Source organism: Lissotriton vulgaris, chromosome 11 (genome assembly GCF_964263255.1).
Source record: "Lissotriton vulgaris chromosome 11, aLisVul1.2, whole genome shotgun sequence".
Lineage (NCBI taxonomy): Eukaryota > Metazoa > Chordata > Amphibia > Caudata > Salamandridae > Lissotriton > Lissotriton vulgaris.
The window spans coordinates 977,816,669-977,841,421 of NC_141699.1; the positions used below are offsets into that span (position 1 = coordinate 977,816,669).

Sequence of the window (24,753 nt, forward strand, 5' to 3'; positions counted from 1 at the left end):
CTCCTCTAGGCAGCAACATCTAAAGACACGGTTGTGTTCTGCAAAATAATTGCTCATAGACGCAAAAATGCAGTCACTCACACAGAACATTATTTGGATCCTGCCAATTGGACTCGTCATTTCACCAACCTCTACTCTGAACCCAAGGAGTTCCCTAATGATCCAAAATGGCTTTCGACTAATTGCGTAAATGAAGATATGGAATACATAGTCCATTTTAGTTTAGAAGAAACACTGATAGAAATTGATGCAATTAAGTCGAGCAAAGCACCTGGGTTGGATACAATTCCGGGAGACCTCAAACATCACTTAGAAGTGTGGGGCCCTTGGGGGCGTGGCTAGCGCCCAAGGAAGAAGTGTGGGACCCTTATGCTAATTTAAACAGTAATACAGTTACATCTGGAACACTGATCCCTCCCACATAGAAAGGGAGGCAAGATAGTAGATGTAATGCCTAAAATATATGCCAGGCAAGTTTTGAATAAACTAAACGATTTGGATTTATGATAACATTCTAACGGATAACCAACCAGGGTTGATGGCCCACACAAGTACAATTGATCAGGTTTTCAGACTAAATGTGCATCCTGTGAAAATATACTAAAATGAATGGTGGCCACATTCATATTGCATTTTTAGACCTAAGGGCAGCTTCTGATCTTGTCCCTAAAGAACCATTATGGGCCTCACTAAAGTACCAAGGTGAGCCAGGGGACATCTAAAACCAGATAATCAGGTTACACCAAGGCATCTATGCTAAAGTCTGCTGGGGTCTGCACAGCAATCTTAGTGAACCTATCCCTATTAATAGAGGAGAGAGGCAGGGGTGTGTGCTTGCATCTACCCTGTTCTTGCTCAGCATTAACAATGTTGTTCATCACCTTAACAAGTGCAGTCATGATTCCCCAAAGTTCTGTGGGACCCCTGTTCCCGCATTACGATTTGCGGATGATGCCATATTGATCTCACAGATGCTTCAACACATACTGCATCAGAAAGGAAATGGGAATAAACACCACCAAGTCAAAATATATGGCTATAAATACCCATAGGACTTTCAGGAAAAACATCACAGTTGGCAATAAGAACTTGGAACATGTATCAAATTTCAAATATCTGGGCATAACAACTGATTTCAGACTATCGTGGAACCCCCAAATAAACCACTCAAAATGGCCATCATGCATGGCTCAAGAGCAATCTCTAAGAGATACCATCTGTCCACAACTCGAAGGATCATACTGGCCCTAGAGTTGTATAAACATAAAGCGCAGGCAGCAACTCTTTATGGGGCCGAGTTGTGGGGAATAGGCAATATAAAGCACCTTGCACTGAGGGAAAACAAATTCATGAGAGGACTACTAGGTCTACCTGTAGCAATACCACAAATACTCATGCACTATGATCTAAACAACACACAGATAGAGCACATGCAACCTTGAGACCCATGCTCTACTGGATAAAGTAGTGGACACCACAGGAATTGGCTAATTACAGAGATAGCCTTAGGCAAATAATGGAACTTGATAAAACGTTAACCTTATCTTGGTTACGATATGTAAAGGCATGGTAGATTACAAATGTGTTTAAATTGTTACTGGGGAGAGCCACAAGTATTATCGCAAAGTTACAAGAAACATCTGAAAGAAAATACTGGGAATTCATTTCTAATTACTTACATCGCAACCAAAGTCTAGGAAGAATGGGCTTGCAGTTCCTCACTGTTAAGCCAAACCCAGGTTTTGAGGAATTCTTTGACACAATTCAGCCCCATTTGGAGAAAATATTGCATTAGAAATTCAGTTATAGTTATAACATTTTGCAAATCAAAACTTATACTACAAAACGGAACCCCTGCAATAGACTTAACGATGATTTGGTCGGCACCTTATGCACTTTAGGGCAAATTGAATGTGTTGCACATATTTTGCTCTTTTGAACAGACTGTGCTATGACCAGAAACAAATGGATTTGCCCACTTTGAAGAAGGCTACACTATAGAAAACACCAAGAAGCTCTAAGAGTCCTGAAGTGTGACAACACTGTATATTAACTTTAGCCTGAGTAGTCATCTGTTAGCAGCTGCATTTGCACGAAAGAAGATGGGCCTTAAGTTTTAATAATATGAATCTCTTATTTATTGGTTTTAATTGATTCACACCATGTACTGGCACTAGTTGTTTTTTACATAAGCAATTTAAGGAATATAACTGTTATATCGGCTGTAATGTAACTTTTATGTAAAGTTTTAATGGTTTTCAACTGAAATAAAGTATAATTGGAGACTTGACACATAACAGAATAGATGGATGGAAATGCTGTGAACAACTAGGAATTTCTTTAGGAAGCCATTGATTTCAACATTTTTAGCTTGTCTGTTCCAATAAAGTCTGGAATCAGGTATGCCTGACATTAAACAACATTGCCAGAACACTTTCTGTGAGCTGGAAAAACATGCAATCCCAGTTTCATATCAACCTTATTGGGAGTCCTTGAGAGTAAATAAATGGCAAAGAGAAACATCAACTCAGAGTAGACATATCACTAACTTCAAGGCTCATGAACCGGCTACAAGGCAGCATTTGAACTAAAGGGACATAATTAAATATTACATGTAACTACTGCAGCCTTTATTTCTGCTGATCAGGTAAACTTTACTTTCCTTCTTTCTACAATCTAAATGAGGAAAGGTTTAGTACAAACATATGTCATAAGACAGGTGTGGCAGTCCAATTTTGATGTGCTGTGAATGAATATTTTACAGAAAGTTTACCCCTTTAAATCCCTAACTGTATCTCTGACCCTTCAGATAAACCTTACAGTTTATCAGATATGACAGGTCTACATACTCCAGGCACTGTGATGGAATAAACATGACCCAGCATGCAAAATTAAATAGTAATGTGCCACCTTGATTTTTTAAAGTGTGAGTAAACTAACTATTAATGTAACACCAAACGTTTGTAATAAGTGAGTAATCAATAATTTGTATCAGGTCATCAAATAGTGATATTGAATATTCAGAGGTTAGTCTCATGGGCAACAGAGCAGTCTGTGCTACCAATTTCAAGCGCATGCAGTTTTATAACATTTTAAGTCTGCACTACACCCATCTCTTATACAACACATTTAACTTTTATATTTAGCTCTTGCACTGCTTTTAATTGCCCAAAATGTTCTCATAGTGAAGAATTAAACTGCCTGCATATGTTCTGCTCTTGTTTCCAGCTGGAACAATTTTAAAGGTCTGCTTTTGTCCATTAGTAAACTTAATTTTGAATCCATTCAACTAACTCTTAGACTGCTATATTGTAGATCACCCATGGGCAGGACTGATCTGACCAAGTGCCCAATGGCTATTGTCAATGGCAATCGTCCATTAAACTGAAGAAGGTTCACCATTATGTGTACTGTTTTTTCACAAGAATAGGCTAAAACAAATTGTTAATATTTGGGGTCCTCTAATTTCCCTGTGATATGGGTGTTAGATGTAACAGTGTGACACATTTGGGTTTCAGGAATCAAGCATGATCATAATAACTAGAAGCAGCAGAATTAAGAAGTGAACAGTACAATCTAAACTCCTTAAAAAACATTGGAAAATATTATCAAGTTACTTTTTTAATGAGGTGAATTTTCCATATTCAATGCAGTTTTAAAAAATGTAAATGTAAAAAGAAAAAAAGTATTTTTATACTGTTTGTATTCTTTGCAAAATGTAATGCCAGTGGTATATACTACATATCTGCATTAGGAATAAACCATAATATTTAAAACAAACATTGGTAAAGCCAATAGATCTTGCTTGTGAAACCTTTTGGCTTTGCAAATGCTTGTTTTCTTCTAAATAGTTGCCATGTTATGCTTGTGCAATTTCTGCATTTATCTCTGAATGAATGTTCTTGTTTGAAAATAAAAACAATCAAAGATCATCGCCATGCAGACATGGCATACACTGAAGTCATCTTGAAAGGGTTTTCCATATATTTTTTAAATGTATGCCCTTTAAGCAAGATGCAATTAATGCTATTTCAACAAGGGATTAGTACACTCATGAACAATAAAGCAATATTGCTTCATTAATGTGTTGGTATTGCAATAATATAATGAGTTTTTTTGAGACAAAATATGCTTTCACAACCCTACTTGATTACTATAATCTGCTTGAACTTTACAAGTTGATGAGCCATATTTCTAACTTAGTCGAACAGGATAGCCAGTATTCTACAATAAGCGGATTACATGTGGAATGATCTTGAACTGGGCCTAAGATCTTTGAAGATCTCCACTGCATGCAATCTCCTTCATCTTGAGTATATATATTTATTACAAAAGCAAATCACAAATTTCCAATTCGCCCGCTTGATGTTGATAGTGCTTTGAAATGTACTTTGTACTTTAAATAAAATGTAGCCTGCCATGTAACAGAAAATACAAATGTAGTAAAAAAAAGTATAGGGCTGATGTATTGTGAGAGGCAATATGTACTAGAAGTAATCATGAAGTTAAGAAACCAAAAACTAATATTCTTTGTTGGTCGAATTGTGGCAACTGGAAGCTTTGAAATGATTGATCCCACACTGGATCAGAATGAAGCAGAAGTGCTTTGCATTTTGATTTATAAATTATATTTATGGTGCTTGAGGGAAAAAGAATATGACACAAACAGCACAATGTGGATCCATCCAAAAAGTTTGAACACTTGAAATATTAAGTTATAATAGTGACTTTTTGGAGAAAAACAGGTTTTCTTGGATAATCAAAATCATTCTGTTACTGATGTCTCAAAAAATGCGTGTATCTTGTTAGCTTAGTTGCTTTCAGGGACTGTTCCTTTGATAACATTGATTGTTGTAAATTGGTGTGGCCCTGTAGGTAAAATAATAATGTTGTTTTATGAATTCAGACTGGTTAAACAGATTGTACCTATTTAATCTGCAATACCTTTTGGACTAACTAAGCAGAGCAAGATATCATTTTTATTGAGTTTCACACTTGTCAGGCAGTGCAAATGTTTGTGTAATAATGAATCAAAGCAATGCACATATAATAGAATGTAGTTACAAAGTTACACCTGCACAGTAAGAGCAAATATATATTGCTAGACAATTTACTGTACTATTTACTTCAAAACCCACCCAAACCAAATTCTAACAAGTAACCCTATCTACGTACATTGTGGAGTGAATAAATAACACCACATAAAGTAACTGATTTTCATCATAAAAGGATTAGCTACTTTTTGATAAAGTTATATGGAGTAGATTCATTCAGTTATTAACAATTTGATTTAACTTTTATGTGGCACTACCACATGATGTATCACTGGAAAAGAGGAATGAAAATAATCAGCCATTTTGAAGGCTTAGGTTTATTTGTTATTATACTGTGCCTACAGTCAACTCTGAATTGCAAAAATGCATCTTGCTTTGGAACGGTCGAAAATACCTTTATTTTATCCTGGGATCAGAAATTATATGTATGATCATATTTTTAACTTAGTAGTTATACAGGCATTATTAGGATAATCATGTGTTTTGATGCTTTTGCAAGCATAGTGTTTAGGAAGGCAATACTTGCAATTCACATTTTCTGATGTTGAAGTACATGACAACCCCCTGTAACCCCTTTAGATTGTAGAAACTATCATGTAAAATAAAACGACTGATTTTCATTCACGACACTGCCTTCTCCATCACCAAAACCTAATCGAATGAATTTAACCTCACCACCCTCCTCACAACCTGCCTTCTGCCCAACCTAATCCTGTAATTTTTCTCCATAACAATATCGCTTTCCACCACATGAGTGATTATTCTGAATGCTTACTCTACCAACTCATCCTTCGCTCTGCTACATTTTCTCTCTCATATCATGAATTTCCTCTTCCTCTTACCACTGAGCCACCATTTTAAATATCCCTTTTCCGTGGATGATATTCTTCTTGCTTAAAAAAGTGGTAGTTATCCACTAACTTAACAATTTATCAGGCAAACCATTTGTTGCCACTAATTATCACCCCATCCACTCTTCCATTTTTTTTACAAGAGTCCTAGAATTACTTGTCTTCAAAAGGATTGCCCTCTACCTTGTGCCACTCTATATTTCTAATACCTGATAATTAGTTGTCCACCGAATATACGGATTGTCATCTCCTCTTTCCTTACATCAAACCCTCCACAATAGCTATATCCTTCTAATTCGGATCTATTTGATTCCTTTGATATCATTAACAATGACATTGTTCAAATGTTCGTGCCCAACCTTGAATTTAAAGATACCACATTTTCTTGTTCTAATTTATATCTTGATGAATCGTCTTTTTTTGTGCCCTGGCACTGAGCAGAAGCATCAGTCAACCACGATTAGGGGTTCCCAAACTATCCCATTCATATAAATGTAATATCTTAATCCATCTTCCTTTACAACATGTTGTTCTGATTTAGTCATTTGCACTACTAAAGCACTAATCAAACCTATTTATTTTTCTGACTTCATTCAACTATCCCCAATGTTATGTATGATTGCATCACAAAGTCTTTCATTCACTGATTCCAGATGGATATGTGAAGTCTAATGGTGTGATACTAGAATATTGTTGTCAAAATATCGTCTACTGAAAATGTTGTGTACAAAATGTCCAGGTGTGTAAGCATTTCAATATTGCACCCATAACAGTTATTCACTCCGTTGACTCTCCCAACAGAATATCTCCTCTACCACATTCAATGTCACACTGTAATCTTAAATGTAAGCATTATCAACATTGTATATCTGGTTATGTGTGTAGCGGTGTCTCTTGTGAAGGAGTCCTGTTGAGACGCTACTGTTTTAACGAACAGGAAAAGAGCACAGTGCATCCATGATAAATCATGGCCAACTCTTGGAATGATTTGCGCACAAGAGTCAGACTTATATGCACAAAAACTAAATCTGAACCACCAAATCCCAGGTACAGGTCTTCGGAATCATAATTAGGGTTCTCTTGTTTTACGGTATTTATGTTTTTGACATTTCCGTCCGTATGTATCCATATTTATTTTTTGTCAAGTTTATCTTTATTTATTCATATTTATTATGGGTTTTGTGAAAAAAATAAAGCTGAACTTGGTATATTTCCACATGTATTTAACCAATAAATTTGCAGTCATGCTTGAATGCCTGCCAGGTTTCAGTGATATGAACACCTGCAGAAGATAAATCAATGTACTTAAATGAAAATATGCACATTTTAGTATCCGCCTTGTGCATACCTACTGCTGTTAAAGCCTCTTTACTAAAATCCCTTTCTTTTTTAACCCCCTTACCGATAAATCCACAGTTATTGGCCTGGCAATCATGGCAAAGTGTTTTTAGAATCACTCTCATATCACCCAATTTCAGTTTTTATCCACATTTAAAAATAAATGCAGACAAGAAAAAAATGGTTTTCTATCTTCATTTATCTGTAAAAATCAGTACAAACGGAAAACAGGGAGCCTTCATCATAATCAATGACTTTTATGGGATCAGCTTGCACTTCGCACAAGACTTAATTTTTCTCCAATTAGAAGTGTGAGTAGGGGTCAAAATAATAACAAACAATTATAATAATAATCATAATGATAATAATAATATGGTTCTTTTCCAGAGGAGTATGAAAATGCAACATTTAAAAAAGGTAGCAAATCTGCTATATGGATGGAAATTGTGGTCAAATAATAATGTATGTATGTAGTCAATGATTTACATGGCCAAAAATTTACCCATTTAGATGTTCTAATAAAGCGTCCTCTTGTATAATACCGCAATACTTACAATGAGAAATTCAAATATCATAATGACTCAATCCGAGGTGGATTCATGCTAATTAATTTAAACATGCGTGGATATTTCTTGTTTATAAGACTGAATTGCAATCCATTGTTTAGCTTTTAGGAGATACTTTCTAGATTTCTTTTTCTGTTAGGCCTGTAACCAAAAACGGGCATTTCAGACGAGCACATGTAGCTCAATGTTCACCATTTTGTGATTTTTAATTCTAGTAAATTGAAATTAAAAGGGTTTCATCTTACAAAATATTAATTTAAAAAGGCAGAAAAGCAGCTTTGTGGCAGCCAGTAGCAAGAAGCAAACAAACAAAGCCAGCAAGAGAACTGCAGGGATAGTGTGAGCAAACATAATTTCAGTTTCAAATTGAAAATGGGATGCAGATATTATCATGAGCTCGGATTCACTGTGAAATACATGAATAATAAATGCATCAATTATTTAATTAAAAATGTTTTTAAAAAGTGTACCACAAAGAATTTCACCAATACGGTCTACTTGGCCCAGTGGATCAAACACTCGCCTTTCTCTTCTGGGAACGGGGATCAAGTCCAGTTTGAGGTCCAAAGTGAAATGAGTTTGGTGGTCTCAGTTCGGTCCCCATGGGGCAGGAATCCACATCACAAAACCACCACATATAATTTGGCACAACTGGCAGTCTCTGCTCAGGAGAGGCCCAGAACTGAGCTGGCATGGAGACTGAACTACCTCTTGCCCACAAAGAGGGTGCTCCCTCCAGGTCGGGGTTGAGGTCATTGGTGGGGCAACGTGGGGAACCTCGCATTGCAGCTGCCTGATTGTAGCTGGCCTGTGGATAAAAAGAGGACTTCAATTTCTTTTCCTGCCAGTCCATTACCCATCACCAGCATTAACAGTCAGTCATTGTCTGGATTACATTTTATCTAAAATGGGGATGAGAGTAATATAAAATCAAAGCAAATTACAAGAAAATAACAGGTATATTAAACATGATATATTTCTAGTAAGAAAAAAAATAAGAAATACTTTTATTGTCAAAAGTAAAACAAAGCCGAGATTAAAAAGGAATACAAGAAAGGAAATCTGACAGAATAGGAGAATGTAGGAATTTATGGAGTTAGTGCCAGATGCACCAAACGTTTTAACAGTTGCAAAGGCTCCGATTAGGTCAATCAGAAAGTGTGCAACCGCTAAAAAGCATTTTAATGTATGAAGATTCCATTCACAAAATGTGGTCACAAATTGTGCACTGGTTATCAATTTTACTAAGAGACCTATGCACTAATAGTTGGGTTCGAAAACTAAGAAATTGTAGTTACTCACAGATTGCCCTGTCCAATGAATATTCAATAGGCAGTCTGTAATTTGCAACTCACTATGATCAGTTGCGATTACTGGGTGGTGTCCGCAAATCACCAACCCTTTGATTGATTTTTCAAAAACATTTTTTGTTTTAAAATTAGCCCAATTTCCTTACAGGAAGTGTTTTAGTGACGGCTGGTAGTGGTTCCCTGGACTCCCTGTAAGGTACTGTGTCCTATGAGAAAGGCATCCAAAGGTGACCTCTTCCATTTAGTGGCCGAGTGACTTCGAAGATTGTAAGTTTCAATGGTTGACAACCATAATTTTGGTTGCTAACCATTCATACATCAGGAATCAAATTTTGGAAGGGATGCCCACAATCAGCCCTTTCCAAATCTTGATCCATAATCTACTTGAAAACCCATTTACCGATTTGGAAAGGCTTTTCTGAATGGATAAATAGGTTTAGTAAACACAAAAATGCTTTGCCATTGCAATCTCTGTGATTTAGCTAATTGGAGGGTTTATGAGCATTAAAACGTTTTGTATATTATCCTCTTAACATAAGGGGATGATAAATAAAACAATGTCAATATAAAGAAAATTATTCAAATGAGGCATGCAGCCTGAGAAATAATTAAAAAGTTTTAATTGAGAAACATACAGGTAAATTAGGGTGTGAGTGACATGCACGTTTTTGAAACATAAGCCTTGCTCATTGTTTCAAAGGGTTTCCAGGAACCTGTCAAATATACAATGAAGATAAAGAAATATTTACATCTATATATATCTATATAGATATAGATATAGATAGATTGATAGAGAGATAGAGAGATAGATCGATAGAGAGATAGATCGATAGAGATAGATCGATAGAGAGAAAGATAGAGAGAGAGATAGATAGATCGATAGAGAGATAGATCGATAGATAGAGAGATAGATCGATAGATAGAGAGATAGATCGATAGATCGATAGAGAGATAGAGAGATAGAGAGATGGATAGATAGATAGAAGTCTTATTTTTTTCTGTGAGGGAGGAAACAGGACACAAGATAACAAAATGTTATTAGCACTGCATTTTAACCATCCCCATGTATCAACGATAGTCAGTCATTAGCCAATTCTCAGCTATGTACTGCCTATAATATAGTATTAACAAAGAGAAAATATAGATGGATGGTGAAAGGTAAAGCTTTTGATAATGTACTGCAGCATAAACCACTAAACAACAGCAAAGGCCAAAGCTTGCCAAAAGGACTTGCAGCATTAGAGGTGTTGAGTCAAGCTTAGGGTTATAGAGAAGACATCAACCAGATTGCCGGAAACATCTGATTAGCAGTCAAAACAGGGGGCCACAGAATAAAAAGCCAAAAAGCATCATCCATGCCATGCAGGAGACATCTCCATTAAACAGTTTTGTCATTTTATAAAAGTTTTTTGTTAGAGTCCAAAATCTAATTCACCTTGAAGTAAAGTATAGCTACTAGGAGACATTCAACAATGTGTTTTACCGGAGAAGGATTTATATTAGCAAATGTGTTGCCAGCCACCAGAAAAGATTTTAGAGGACTAAGAGGATAGGCCTGCAAAGCTGAAACCCAGGTACCTTATGAAAACAATGTACAAAATAATGTAGGGGAATTGAGGTCACGATCTACTCAATGTAAAGCAAGGGAGTTTCACATAGGCTATAGGCTAAGAAGAAATGTGACGCTACAGACTAGTTACGCTATGAAAGAGAACCCAGCAGCATACAGAATGGCAAAGAAATGTGTGTAAGCAAGAAGTGCAAGTGAGAAAGAGCAATGACCCGGGTCCCTGTGAGCTCAATTGATAGAAAAGCACTAGGATCAGAAATAAGAGTGGAAAAGGTTGAAAGAATGAGTATACACAGAAAGACACTTCTAACAGTACCAGTAACAAATGAAAATAGGAACTTCATTCACAACTCAGAGCATTTCATGGTAGAAGAGAGACATATGAAGGGAAACCTGTACCACCATTTTTGGTACTGTGAATAGGGAAGGTTGTATAACACCATATCATGGTGTCTATTCTCATTCCACCTGAACATCCTTATGTCGACATCAGGCGTTTATGCAATTGTCAACAACTCTCAACCCTAGTCACCGTTGCTGATGTAAGATTCTGTTCTTTAAGGCAATCATTTTAGAGTATGATTTCTATGGAATAGCCAACAATATAACTGGAAAAATTTTCCCATCTTTTGAAATAGCAGCCTTTCCCGCACCTAATTGTAGAATAATATCAAACACTACACACAAAAGTAACCTATGTGTTCATGGCAGGAATCTATCAGTTTACACAACTCCAGTCGCGGCTTGTGCGGGTAAGCATGGTGGGGGAGGGGGAGGGGGTCAACGGTTAGGATTTATTTATTTATTTTATTTTCCCTATTCCGTTGTCTGTCGATTCCCCCCCTCCTCCACGCCCCGTGCCGCCCCACCATACTTCCCTGCACTGGCGGCCATGGCACAACTCTTGTAATAATAGAAAACATGTTGCCTTTTAAAAGATAATACGCTGATTTTCTAAAAATCGCTGGAAAATTAGGGTTTAAAGATAATATTGTACACTTTTGACACCTTTCTTATGAGAATCAACTAATGTGCTTTATGCTAGCTCAACTGGTATTGTAAATAATAGTAGAATGAACTGATGTTTCCACCTACAATTTAAACATAAGAAGTTATTCTTATGCAAACTTCAAACACTTTGGATGAAATCCGGTTTATTGTACTAACTTTTATTTGTAGGTTTGAAAAACATGCACCACGCTATATGCAATACATAAGCAGTTCAGTTAAACATATACTGTGTCATAAGTAATTCAGCTATATATAGGATATGCTGCTATGGTGCAATGTCCTTAGAGATGGGTATGTCCATGAACTGTATACTCAGTCAGATTCTCATCATTTTTCTATGAATATCTATCTCTTATTCCTGGATTAAATGTGAATTACTACTGACAATCCAGGCCTAATTTGCAATGTTCAATGAGTAGCTGTGTCTTATGTAATTGTGGCAAGGATGGTTTACCTAATTAATTTCAAAGAATAGGATGCTTTTATTCATGAAATAAAAGATGTATGATTCACACCAATTGAGAGTGCTTTGTGAATCAATTATGTTGGTACTCCTTTGTATAATCGTCAATGCTGTTGCTTTTCTGGAATATTGATGCATTGCTGCCCACAGAGTGTTACCTAACCAACAATGACCTCTTCTCTTTGTAGTATAAAGTATTTTCAAGGGGCTGAATACGTAGAGCAAAATATGGAAACTGGTGATTTTAAAGGATTAAAGGTGCAGCTATTCATTCTTAAAGATTTTTTTAATGGTTTTATATGTATTATTTTGTTATTTAGCTAGATGTATAAAGATTTGTTATTTTCATTTATTTGATAGTTCAAAACATCAATCTCATCATCAATAACATTAGCAATGTGTTAACACATGATAAAACATTAAAAACATTTAAACACCAATAAAAAGTTGTAAAATCAATACAGTACATAATCAGACAATTAAAATCATACTAAAATCAAAATCGTACATAGGACATTCAGGGCGCGACTGCTTGTGCTGGCCCTTTTGCTTTGTTTCCAATTGCCCAAGCTATGTACAAGAATTTAGAGAAAGCTACAATCAAAGTGGTGTCATTTTGCATATTCTAAAAGCTTCCACTCAAATTTGTAAGATAAGGGATCAGCACAGGTGGATGATCCTTTTGTTTCTGGGGTTGGCAAAGGGTGGGAAAAAAACAAGTGCTCATCACTTTCGGCTATAGTTTTACAATATAAACAACAGTCAGATCCCTGCTTCTGCTTCCCCTAGATAGCAGTGAAAGCTGCCACTGGGAGGGTCCTGTACCTAAATTGGAGTAAGAGGGATTGGGAGTGCGCCAGATGGATACAATCCTGGAATTCCTCCACCTTGGTTACGGATTTGTGGAGAAATAAAGCACTTGTTAGACGCCCTAGCGTGCCCTGCTGTTCGTAACTTTCTATTGTGCCAATGTTTTTTATTTTAACAGTTTCTCCTCAATTAATCGAATGGTGCTCAGTCCAAAACTTCTCTAGCCCTAGCTCGATCCAGGCATTCAACCTGCGTTCCCACCCCATTGGCCCCAATAACTTCCTGCAGGACTTCTCTTAGATGGTGCAGTTCATGGGTACTTCAGATACAAACCCAAAACAATAAGGGTCTCAAAGCTATCTATATCAATATCTCGTTCATGTCCAAGTCAAGGTGAAGGGAGACCATATGTGTGCCTTTCCCTAAGTCTAGGAAACCCTAAAGAAATTATTTTCTGCTGTGCTCAAGGCACTCATGTTGCAATGTCCCCATAACTATGGCCCCCTCACTCTGCATCTCTTAGTGCAAATCATATATTTGTTCTTGGACATATTAATTTCAAGGCCAAAATCTTTCCAGAATTGGCTGAAGCTGTCAATCAAAATTTGAAGGCCCATGCTAGTTTTGGACCACAACAATGGATCGTCCGTGAAAAGGAGTGCCCATATCTTTTCTCTCACCAGGGTTGGGGAGTCATTGGCAGAACTCAATAGGTAAGCGATGCAGTTGTTAATATGTTGGAGGAATATTGCTGGGGCAAGTACACACCCCTGGCACATGCCCTGGTTTACAGGGAAAGTCTCAGTTAATTCTCCCTTCACGCTGCATCTTTAATTTTGCATAATTCCCCTTGTGGAATAGCTGAATCTAGTGTATTGGGGGGTCCCCATCCTCCAAATCACTTCCCATATTTCACTCTATGCACAAGGTCAAACACGGTGCTGAGGTCAATAAATGCCCCATAGAGATCACCATTTGTCAGGTCCACCATCTTCCACTTTACCAGGAGAAAGCCTGGTCAACTGCACTAGTTTTGTGCTTGAAGCCTGCTTGCATCCTGAACGAATGCGATTTTCCACGCACCAATCCAGCAACTGTCCTAGCACTGGTTTACAAAATCTTTTTGCAGTGTTCAATCAGGCTGATAGGGTGGTAGTTGGAGGGCAAACTGGGATCCCCTTTTTTAAGGATAGGCATAATCTCTGCCCCCTTCCGTGATTGAGGGATCACCCCCTACATCGCGATGGCATTGGAGGGCACGTGATGTTGGGGACCTACACCCCAGGTTCTGATTTGAACACATCAGCGGGGATATTGTCAATCCCAGGAGCTTTCCAAGCCTTGAACGAGACCACAGCTTGCTCGGTTTCCTCCATGGTGAAAACCACTAGGGATATGGATTGTGGCTTAGCAATGTGGAGTCCCCTACAAGCAGGGCCTGGCTCAGCCTGATTTGGGTGGGGGGGATGTTTGTACAAACTCCTAAAGTGGGCAACCCAATCACAGGGTCCTTCCCAATTGAATCAGGTATGGGTATGTAACTCATATCAAACAATGGGTCAATGCAAGTACTCACAGGAAAATAAAACTGTGAATCAATCCCAATATCTACAAATACTCCATATTGGCTTTTCAAGCACACATTGGCAAATAGTATTAATACACTTAGGGACAGTGATTTTGGTGCAGTACCTTTCAATTAATGATCAATCAATACCGTATTTTACCTTAAACTTCTAGGCTCTCTTTTAAACAAAATCCAAACTCTTCTAAAAATGTCTGAGAATTGATTTGAAAAAATAGGTAATATCAGCACAATAGTTTCATACATACCTCTAGTCTGTCTGTCCTCATAAGTTTCTGTGCAGCAGCAGCCGCAGAGACTGGCATACTATGGTTCCCTGTTACCAGCATAGGCCCAGTTGGAAGGAGTTCTGCTTGGACCAAGCCTGGAGAGACAGGTCCCAGGTAGGGATTAAAGGCTGCAGTTGCACTGGCGCCTAAGCTTGGAGCAACTGAAAACATTGGCTGAAAAAGAGAGAGTGTTCTGTCAATGATCTGCAAAATTTATTTGCAAACAGAAGCCTATTTCGCAAGTGCTACCCATTTGCTAACCATTGAATAAGGGCAAGCCTGAACCCAGCGACATCCATTGCCACAGAACAAAATCATGCAGTTCACTAACAAAGTTTTAATAGGAACACAAAATAGTAAACCACTTTATTGATATTACGACATTAAATAAGGCATTAACCCCTTGCTGCGGTGCGAATTCTGCCACAGTGCGATGGGGGGGCAGGGTTGGGCGTGGCGCTGCAGTACTCATGACGGCTCCCGGCCGTCATAAATCACGGAGGGCGTGTGCTCATGATGGCGTGGAGCCGTCAGAACTCCGCCCACTGATTAATTCTCATGCACAGGCGGGGAATTAACAGCGCATGCGCGGCAACGTTCTGACAGCTCCCGGCCGTCATGAGCACACGCCTACCATGACTCATGACGGCCGGGAGCCGTCATGAGCACCGAACGGGTTAAAATGCCATTCTATCCTTGTGAATGGCATCCATTGATTTAGGAGTAAAGTGTATTTGTAATCTAGTGTGTGATTAGGTTACTTCATTGACAAAGATGTGATAAATACTATGAGGAGTTTCAATGCACTTTTGTCTGAGATGTATACACAAAGGTTCAGCCCAAAATTCCAAGAAGTGGCATAAACTTCTTTACCTTTAAGAATCAAGGATGGATAATTCTCTATCTAGTTTAAGATACAGTAGCTGGTCATCCTAACAAGGAGCATTGCTTTCACAGTAAAAGTGAAAGGGTTCCTAATGAAAAAGGTGTGGCGGCATTTCTACATGAATGTCAGAGGTCTTATAGTTTTCTCATCTTTTATTTTGCTTGTGCGACTGTTGTATAATGAGCTCCTCTTCCCCTGTTATTATGTTTTCCTATATCTTACCTCGTCTTGTCAAATGCAGCATGTCATGTCTTGCACAGCTTGATTTGGGAGTTAACATTGGTTGGATAACTGTTAATTTACATGTAGGTACAACATTTTCCTCTTTTTTGGCCTGGCTTGATAGTGCACCTATCTAGACCCCTTTTGTAGTTAAAAAATGAGGTTTAGAGAGGGATGCCTGCTTAGCTCCTTGGTTGATCTTTTTCCTTAAAGCACGTTGTTGTGTTAGCTCACCTAATAAGTAACCCCAATGATCATAGCTGATAGAGAAATTGTTAATGCACACTCCATGTTAAATGGCCTTTGCATGCTGTAACAAATATAATAAGAACAGGTTTTACTGTGACAAACATAATACGAAGAGGTTTTAATGAGACAAATAAACTTAGAAGAAGTTTTACAATGAGAACTCTCTCATGCATGCAATAGGAAGGAGTTTTACATTGTGAACTCAGACCAGTAAACTACAAGAGGTTTTACATTTTAAATCCATGTCCACATAGGAAGGGGAATGGATAATGTTCAACATGGAGGGACCTTTTTACGGAAATTTCAAATTTAAGAGGGCAGGAAAGTTCTGGTCTTCATGTGTTTCCAATGAAATGTTTTACTTAGAATATTGTTTTGTCAATTAAAGTGCTTTTTTCATTTTAATGACGGTAGTTATTGGATACGGATCTCTTAAATGCTACTATGTTTTTGTGGCACTCTCAGTTTCTTTACCACACCACCTTCCTGAGTAAGCCTTGGATGCATTTGCTGCACTACACCAAGCTGCTTTGAAGTGACTGCCACGGGGTGCAGGGATTAACACCACCTCCCATTTCCCTATAGGAGCATGAACTATGGCCAGTTTACTGCGGTAACACATGCTCCCATAGGCAAATGTGGAATGAGACCAAACAGTGTTCGGTCGCATCCAAACCAGGCTGTCGGGACTGCCGACCGGAGGTCGGTCAGTCTTGTTTTTGAGATGGTGTCGCCCGACATCGTAATCGGTCCCCAAGTGTCAATTATTAAAGGTACTCCCTCTGCATCTAACAATAAAGAGGCCCATACCTTTGGTGCTGCCTCTTTGATATGTGCATTTATTGGGCAGCAGTTTAGTTAGTCTGCCTATGAAGCACAAAACAGAAACATTGTTAATATAAAACTTGTGTGAAATACAGTTGGAAGGGGCACTGGACGGTGTAACTCCATGGAAAATGTAGTAAGATGTTTTAGTTAATGAACGCTCTGACAAAAGCAATACGAAGAGAATTTATATTGCAAATTCTCTGACAAACACAATAGGATGTGCCTTTAAACTGAGTTTCACACTGTGAATGTTGTGTCAAATGCTGACAGTCGGGTGGAATAGAGAGTGTTAAGTTTTAACGGGGTTAACACAAATAAAACTACCCGACCTGGGTTATCATAACATTACGTTTGAGAAAAGGGTTGAGGTAGTATTAGTATTTATAAATTTCAACATATAATCCACCACAACAATATTTCTTGTTATGTTCGTCAAGAGCATAGATTTATTATACTGAGTGACAAATTCGTTAGATGTTTTTCAATTCAATACATAAATGATGTTTCATGTATTCACTCGAATATTTCATGTGTGTGTACATACATTGAATGCTTTTCAAATTAAGACATTTGACTTATTTCATGTATACACTTTTATATACTTCCAATATGTGAAATATTTACAGTGCTCACAGTGTGATAGAAAGAAGGTTTGGTGGGAAGAATGGGGGTGATTGGATAGGTGAGGGAAAGGGTAAAGGTGTTGTGACAAGCACAATGACATATTTACAATAGAACCTTTACAGCCTTGGAAAGGTCCTTAATTCTCCTAGTATCATAATGCATAGGACATAATCAATTGATTTATTTCATTCTCATGTGTTTGACGATATGTAGAAGTCTACGTTTCGACCCCTATGTGATTAAGGGCTATTAGTTCCTCATTGTGGGGTCTTCATCAGGACAGGGGATGGTGAGGAGCACTTGAAGGAAGTGCTATGAATGGACCCTCCTTGTGTGGCAGCAAACCGCTCCTTAGAATTGTAGTAAGCGTGGGTAAATGAATATTCAACGGCGTGATGACCACCCGGCAGGGTCATGAATCACTGTGGAGCGGGGTTATGAATCTACCAATATATTTTTTGGGCAAGTTCAAGTTCAAAACAACTTTATTTCGATTCATGACGAATCATAAAAAGCACATTGACAAAAATACATAATTAAGAGGTGCAGTTACATCGGGTTGCAATCGCAGTTAAAATAGAGCAATTAAAATATGTACAAAATTTTAAAAAAGCAGCAATTTTTCAATAATTCCATAGGGTGCTGTCAAGTATTTTAAATTATCTATTTCCAGAACGTTTTTTAAGGCGGAAAGCAGCTACCAAGAAGTTAGCGACACTAAACATATTTAGTGGTGATTCTAACTTTTTTAAGTAAAATAGGGCAGGCTTCATTTGGACGAACCCCTTGTTCTTAAGCAATGGGACAATATACTTTTTCCTGGGCAGATCATATATACCACAGAAGAACATAAAATGAGCAGTGTCCTGCAGAGAAAAACCGTCACATTTGCAGGCCGCTAAGTCCTCTGGCTTGGCCCATACCTTAGAGTCATTTAACAGAAAGTGAATCTGGTTAAGTCTTAGTTTGGTTAATAACCAGCGATGTAATGGAATAGACACTACTGTTAAATAAGGTTCAATGGCCGGTGTAGTTTTAGAAATGTAGTGCTCCCTCACTGTGGGTTTCGCAAGCTCACAGCTCTCCCGCTCCATTTCTCTCACTTTAGAAAAAGTCGATTTGAACCATTCCAGGTCATTCTTAACGATGCAATCTGGTTTATGGAAGAGTTCTGGGCGGCCCAGGGAAGTTAGTGTTTTATTAATATATGCTAGCCACGGGATATTTTTCATATTGTCCAGAAGTAGGCAGTCTCTCATGATTGTGTGGTTCAGAGTTAAGTTGGAGTTCAGCCATGTTTTTAACCACATCAAGATAGGGGATTGTTTGATGATGTCACTAATGTACCCCTGGCCTAGTTCCATATGGACAGAGAATGTGGCTGTAGATTGAGGTAATCCTAGAAGCATACGTAAAAATCTGTTTTCTTCCATCTGTATTGCTTCTATATTGTTCGAATAACCCCAGATGGAAGCCCCGTACCTTACTACTGATATTGATTTCGCTCTGTAGAGTGCCAGCATTGCTTCCGTGGGCTTACCACCCAGACGTTTTGAGAAGCCGACTATGGCTGCTGCTGTTCTTTTCATGGCATTAGTTTTGACGGATATTTGTGGTGCCCACGTACCCTTATCGTCGTATACTACCCCCAGGTAGGTAAAAGTTCTCACTTTGGAAATAGAAGTGTTAGCACAGTAGAAAGTCTTCAAGTCCTTATTTTTTCTGCCGCCTACAGCCATAACATGGGACTTGTCTGAATTGATTTTTAAACCAAGGGAGGTCATAAAGGCGTCAAAGGATGTCAATAGTCTTTGCAGCCCAAGGGGGGTACGTGCCACGAGCACCGCGTCGTCCGCGTAAAGGAGGACCGGGGTGGACAGTCCGCCAAAACGCGGGACGTCGAGTGTTGCCAGCTCCAGTGTGGATTCAAGGTGGTTAATATAGAGTGTAAATAACATTGGGGCGAGAATACACCCCTGTCGCACCCCTCTGGTAGACTTGAATCCAGCTGTGCAGGCTCCTTCCTGCGTCATCCTGATGGATGCTTCTAGGTCCCGATGGGCTTCAGCCAGAAAATGAACCAAGGTAGGGTCCATCCCCAGTTCCAAGAGGATGTCCCACAGCCTGGACCTATTCACTAGGTCGAAGGCTGTGGACAGGTCCATGAACCCTAGGTAGATTGATCCGCTGGCTGCCTTAGTGTATTTGCCTAGGATCAGATGTAAGTTGAGGCACTGGTCCTCCGTCCCTCTTCCCTTTCGAAACCCATATTGGGCATTAGATAAGATGTTATTGCTGCCAGCCCACTCGTCGATCCTTGCCAGTATCACTTTCCCCAGGATTTTGAAAGACGAGTCGATAAGTGAGATGGGGCGGTAGCACCTCGGGTCTCCCCTCTGGCCTTTCTTGAAGATTGGAATGATGGTGGCGTGTGACCAGGAGACAGGCAAGCTATGTTTCATGGCGGCATTGAAGACGTTGGTCAGGATGTTTGCCCAGAAAGAGACGTTGGCCTTGAACATGTCGGCTGGAACGCCGTCTGGGCCTGGCGCTTTCTTCCCTACTGTGTTGGTTATGGCCTTTTCAACTTCTTCCATATTAAAGGAGAGTACTGTCTTGGGGGAGTTAGATTTGAGGATAGTCGGTGTTTCGCATATTTGGTCACTCCCATAGATGATTTTAAAGTGGGCTAGCCAATCCTCCTCACTGATGTTGGCCTCTAGGATGTCGTTAGCTTCTCCAGAAAACAGGGGATTGTTTATAATGGCCCAGAAGCTGGAACTGTCTCTTAAAGTGGCTTTTTCCATTAGTGAGGCCCAGGCATCCTTTTTGAGAGCTTCTTTGCGTTCATGAATGATATTATAATATTCTTTTCTTAGTCTGGCAACTTCCCCTCTGTCCCTAGGTGATTTTTTAAATTCATTCAGGAGGCAAGTATGTGCTTTCGAGCAGGCTTTATTGAACCAGCCCTTGGTCGGTCGAGTCTTCTTCCTAGATTTAACTGTGAGTTCATCAGAAATTACAGCACACAGGGTGTCAAAGGCGGTGATTACATCCCCTCCCTGTTTGGAATTGTCTTGGCAAATATCTAATTCATTGCGGGCTTTGCTACTTAGAGTTTCGAGGAACTCAGATGGGACTACATTGGACCATTTCAGCCTTCTTCCTTGGTCCGTGGGCCGCACAGCCAGCTCGGGCATATTGGTTGTTCCCTCCTTAAGTAGGCCCGCTGAGCTGGCGAGCTCAAGGATGACTGGATTATGGTCACTGAACGCAGCTACAACTGCGTTGTAAAAGAAGACCCAGCTTAATATTCCAGGGGAAACAAAGATGTAGTCAATAATGGATTCGGAGTTTCTAGCACTGTAGGTCATGACCCTTTCGCTGTAGGTATTGAACCCCGGTTCGTAGAGGTCCACATTTGCTAGAAGGTTTTCTAGTGCCACTCCTTTAGGGTTGTGTTCAAAGTGTTGGTAGTCGCCTGAGGTAGGGCAGTCAGTGTCTTCAATGTGGCAGGAAAGCCTGCAGAGATGAGTGTTAAAATCCCCCATAATTATAATGTGCAACAAAGTGGTTTGACGTTCTTTAACGTTAATCAAAAAGGACTGTAGAGAACAGAGATGCTCAGTGGAGTGTCCGTCTTCTACAGAGTTATAAAAATTGATAAGGATGTATTTATGACCATTGGCTAAGCTGATCTCTAGGCACAAGAAGTTGGGGGAGTTAGTGGTTATTTGTTTAACAGTCCCCGCTAGATGGACAGTAGTCAGAATCATAAGGCCCCCTTTGTCCCTCCCACAGGAGGATCTAGTGGCTGGGACAAAGTAAGATGTGAAGCCTGGAACCCAGAAATTGCTATTGCAGTCCCAGGTTTCTTGCAGGGCTATGATGTCATGTTGATTCAGAAGGTTCAGCCAAACACTGTCCTCCCTTTTTGAGCGAAGTCCGGCTATGTTCCAGCTTATGAGTTTAGGCCTTCTGCTGGGGACTCCTAAAGGGGGACAGTTCCCTGTAGATTGTCTGGGCATAGGGGTGTTGTTGACTGGGCGTCAATTTTGTTCAACCGCCCGAGCCAAGGGCGTGAATCTATTGTGCAAGGTTATAGAGTTATTGAGGGACATAGGAGTGTATGTGACCGCCTTATGGTTACTCAACCTATTGATCGTGGACCAGCTATAGTCTGGTTCTGGACGGGTGTTAACGGGATGAGGGGGCAAGCTTGGTGTCCTATCGAATCCCCTGCCTTGGTTGTGACCCAAGTTCGAGATGGGGTGAGATTTAGGTTTGGGATAAAAAAAGCCCAAGGGTACGGCACGGGGCCCGGCACTTAAACCCTCTAGGGGAGAAGCGTCCCAGAGTAGTCTGCGGGCCTCTCCCGGATTATTGAAGTTGATTATCAAGCAATCTCCCTCAGTTGTTTTGTTAGTTCGCCCGATCCAGCCCACCCGCCGAACAGAGATAATGGCATTAGAGACTTCATTGTCTCCTGTGCAGGTCGAATTTGCCCATGACTTAGCCCTGGCTAACAATTGGGGCGGTTGTTCATGTTCGCCTGGTTTAAGTGGGGGAACATTTACCAAGATAGCTACAAAAGGAGCAGCATCGGGAGGTAAGTTAATAAAGGGTTGACGAATAGGTTTGGGTGGGCTAGGTAGATTCTGTTGACCTAAAGTAACAGGGGCAGCAGACTTATTTGAATCTCCTGTTAAATTAGGGATGACTATCGTGGTAGTTGCTGGACCAGAGGGCAAGTTGGATGCAGCACTCCTGGCAACTGGGGAATCTTCCCTTGGTCTTTTACTACCAAAGTTTGGTTGAGGGCATGTAGTGCCTAGAGCTGCCGGTGTATTTCCTTTAAAAACAAAAGTAGCTGGTTCGGCAGTTTTATGGCATACATTCAGCCGTTCGCATTTCCTTAGGATGCCATCGACGCATTGATGTAAGACGTCTATGATATCTGAGGCTATTTTTGTGAGGTTGGTCTCTATCTTGTCAGTGATTACTTTTTCCACCATGTCTCTGATAGCCTTTTCAAGTGAGCCCACTGTGCCCTTTCCTCCCTTGAGATTCTGCGTATTCCTTTTTTTATACTGTCTTTTTGTGTGCTTTGTGCTTGATGATCTGCATGCTCGGGCTGGGCTAGGGAGTTTGGGAATAGCCCATTAGAGTCAGCAGTATTAGGGGGGGGAGGTAACACAGTCACCTTAGGCGGGGCAATGACGATTTTTGGTTCCAGGGGAACAGGTGTAGTGCCAGATTGTAGGTGGCTTGTACTCTCCTTGCTATTCAGCGATGGTTCTAGCCCCAGTTTGCGTTCAGTTCTTTCGATTTCAGTAGTCAACTTCCCCACCTCCGAGGTCAGAAAAGAGAGAATGCTATTAGATTTCCTGGGGGCTTTATCCTTGGGTGTAACACCAGCAGTGGGGGAGGGTAGCTTTCTCTTACCCATTTTGAGCCTGACTCCTGGATCCTGGGCGTAAGGGGGGTGGCCCGTCCCGTCCCTCGTCGTCCCTAGACGGCCACAGACGGCCCGCCCTCTGCCCGGGCTCCGCCCGGCGCCGTCCGCGCGCGTCCACGACGCGGAGGAAGCTGTTCCCTTTTGAGCGCCTCCTGGCGCTCCCCACAGGAAGAGGAAGCGGTGTGGAATGCAGAGCAAGCTGGGAGCTGTAGTCCTGTCACAGCGTCAGGAACCCAGCGGCGCTGCGTGGTGAAACCTGGCAGGTTGGTGCAGCGTGCAGCAAGCAGTGTAGCGCTGTGACCCCTCCTGGAGCCGGTGTGCGCTGGCGATGTCCCCCGCTCCTCTGTGGGAGCTGTTCCCTTTTGAGCGCCTCCTGGCGCTCCCCACAGGAAGAGGAAGCGGTGTGGAATGCAGAGCAAGCTGGGAGCTGTAGTCCTGTCACAGCGTCAGGAACCCAGCGGCGCTGCGTGGTGAAACCTGGCAGGTTGGTGCAGCGTGCAGCAAGCAGTGTAGCGCTGTGACCCCTCCTGGAGCCGGTGTGCGCTGGCGATGTCCCCCGCTCCTCTGTGGGAGCTGTTCCCTTTTGAGCGCCTCCTGGCGCTCCCCACAGGAAGAGGAAGCGGTGTGGAATGCAGAGCAAGCTGGGAGCTGTAGTCCTGTCACAGCGTCAGGAACCCAGCGGCGCTGCGTGGTGAAACCTGGCAGGTTGGTGCAGCGTGCAGCAAGCAGTGTAGCGCTGTGACCCCTCCTGGAGCCGGTGTGCGCTGGCGATGTCCTGGGCAGAATAATCCGTTTTTCTGCCCGAAAAATATATTGGGAGATTTATTCATTTACCCACGCTTACTACATTTCTAAGGAGCGGATTGCTGCACAATATTGTTGTGGTGGATTATATGTTGAAATTTATAAATACTAATACTACCTCGACCCTTTTCTCAAACGTAATGGGGTGGAATTGAGAAGCCTGATTTTTATTATGTAACTTAGTGAAATTCTGTTTTGTATTTAGGAAGTTGTGAATTAAAGGTTTCCTTTCGAAAACCAAGAGCGCTTGCTGAACATTTATTAAGTGTCACAGTTTTGCCCAGTTCTTAGATTCTAACCCACGCCACCTCTATTAGTAAACCTTAAGGTGCTCTGCCCCAATGGGTTGAGATGAGCTACTTGAAACTGCTGATGAGCTCTTCTTTTGAGGCCATGGGCTGAGACAAGGAGCAAGGGGTGTGTGCCTGCGGGCAGAATGAAAGCACTGGAGTAACTGTTGCTCAATTTGGCTCCAATAGTAATGTGGCCCCAATGCACTCGAGGAAGAACACTCCAAATGGATACAACCCTAGACCTGCAAACTCTGACTGTCCTTTGATGCACCCTGTCTTCCACATTCCCACATGAACTGCAAAGAGATTCATTGTCCTTGCCCACCTTCCCAAAGGAAACCCGTCCTGCTACTGTTCCTCTTATGTAATTGTTCACCATGTTATCCTTACCAAAACTTATACACAGCACATTAAAAGCACATTAGCACTATGCTAAAATACAATGCATTTTCATCTGAAAGACTAACAAAACAGACTGTCACAATTCGGTCCTTTGTGTACATAGTGTTTATTTGTTATAATCATGTTTTTCGGCTGAGACCAATTGACCAGCTGCCTGACG

The 24,753-nt window shown here is 40.5% G+C and overlaps 1 protein-coding gene across 37 annotated transcripts in view; it reads right to left on the bottom strand.

Annotated features, from left to right (window-relative positions):
• Positions 1 to 24,753, bottom strand: part of MBNL1 (muscleblind like splicing regulator 1) — a 375,400-nt gene that overhangs the window by 95,546 nt on the left and 255,101 nt on the right. For 21 of the 37 annotated variants that reach the window (XM_086944171.1, XM_086944166.1, XM_086944170.1 and 18 more), the window contains 2 exons: positions 14,807 to 15,001; positions 8,333 to 8,617 (listed from right to left, as the gene is read on the bottom strand). In XM_086944171.1, the coding sequence (XP_086800297.1) occupies positions 8,333 to 8,617; positions 14,807 to 15,001 (480 nt within the window). The remainder of the gene's footprint in view (positions 1 to 8,332; positions 8,618 to 14,806; positions 15,002 to 24,753) is intronic. The other 16 variants (XM_086944188.1, XM_086944179.1, XM_086944185.1 and 13 more) reach the window with 1 other exon arrangement.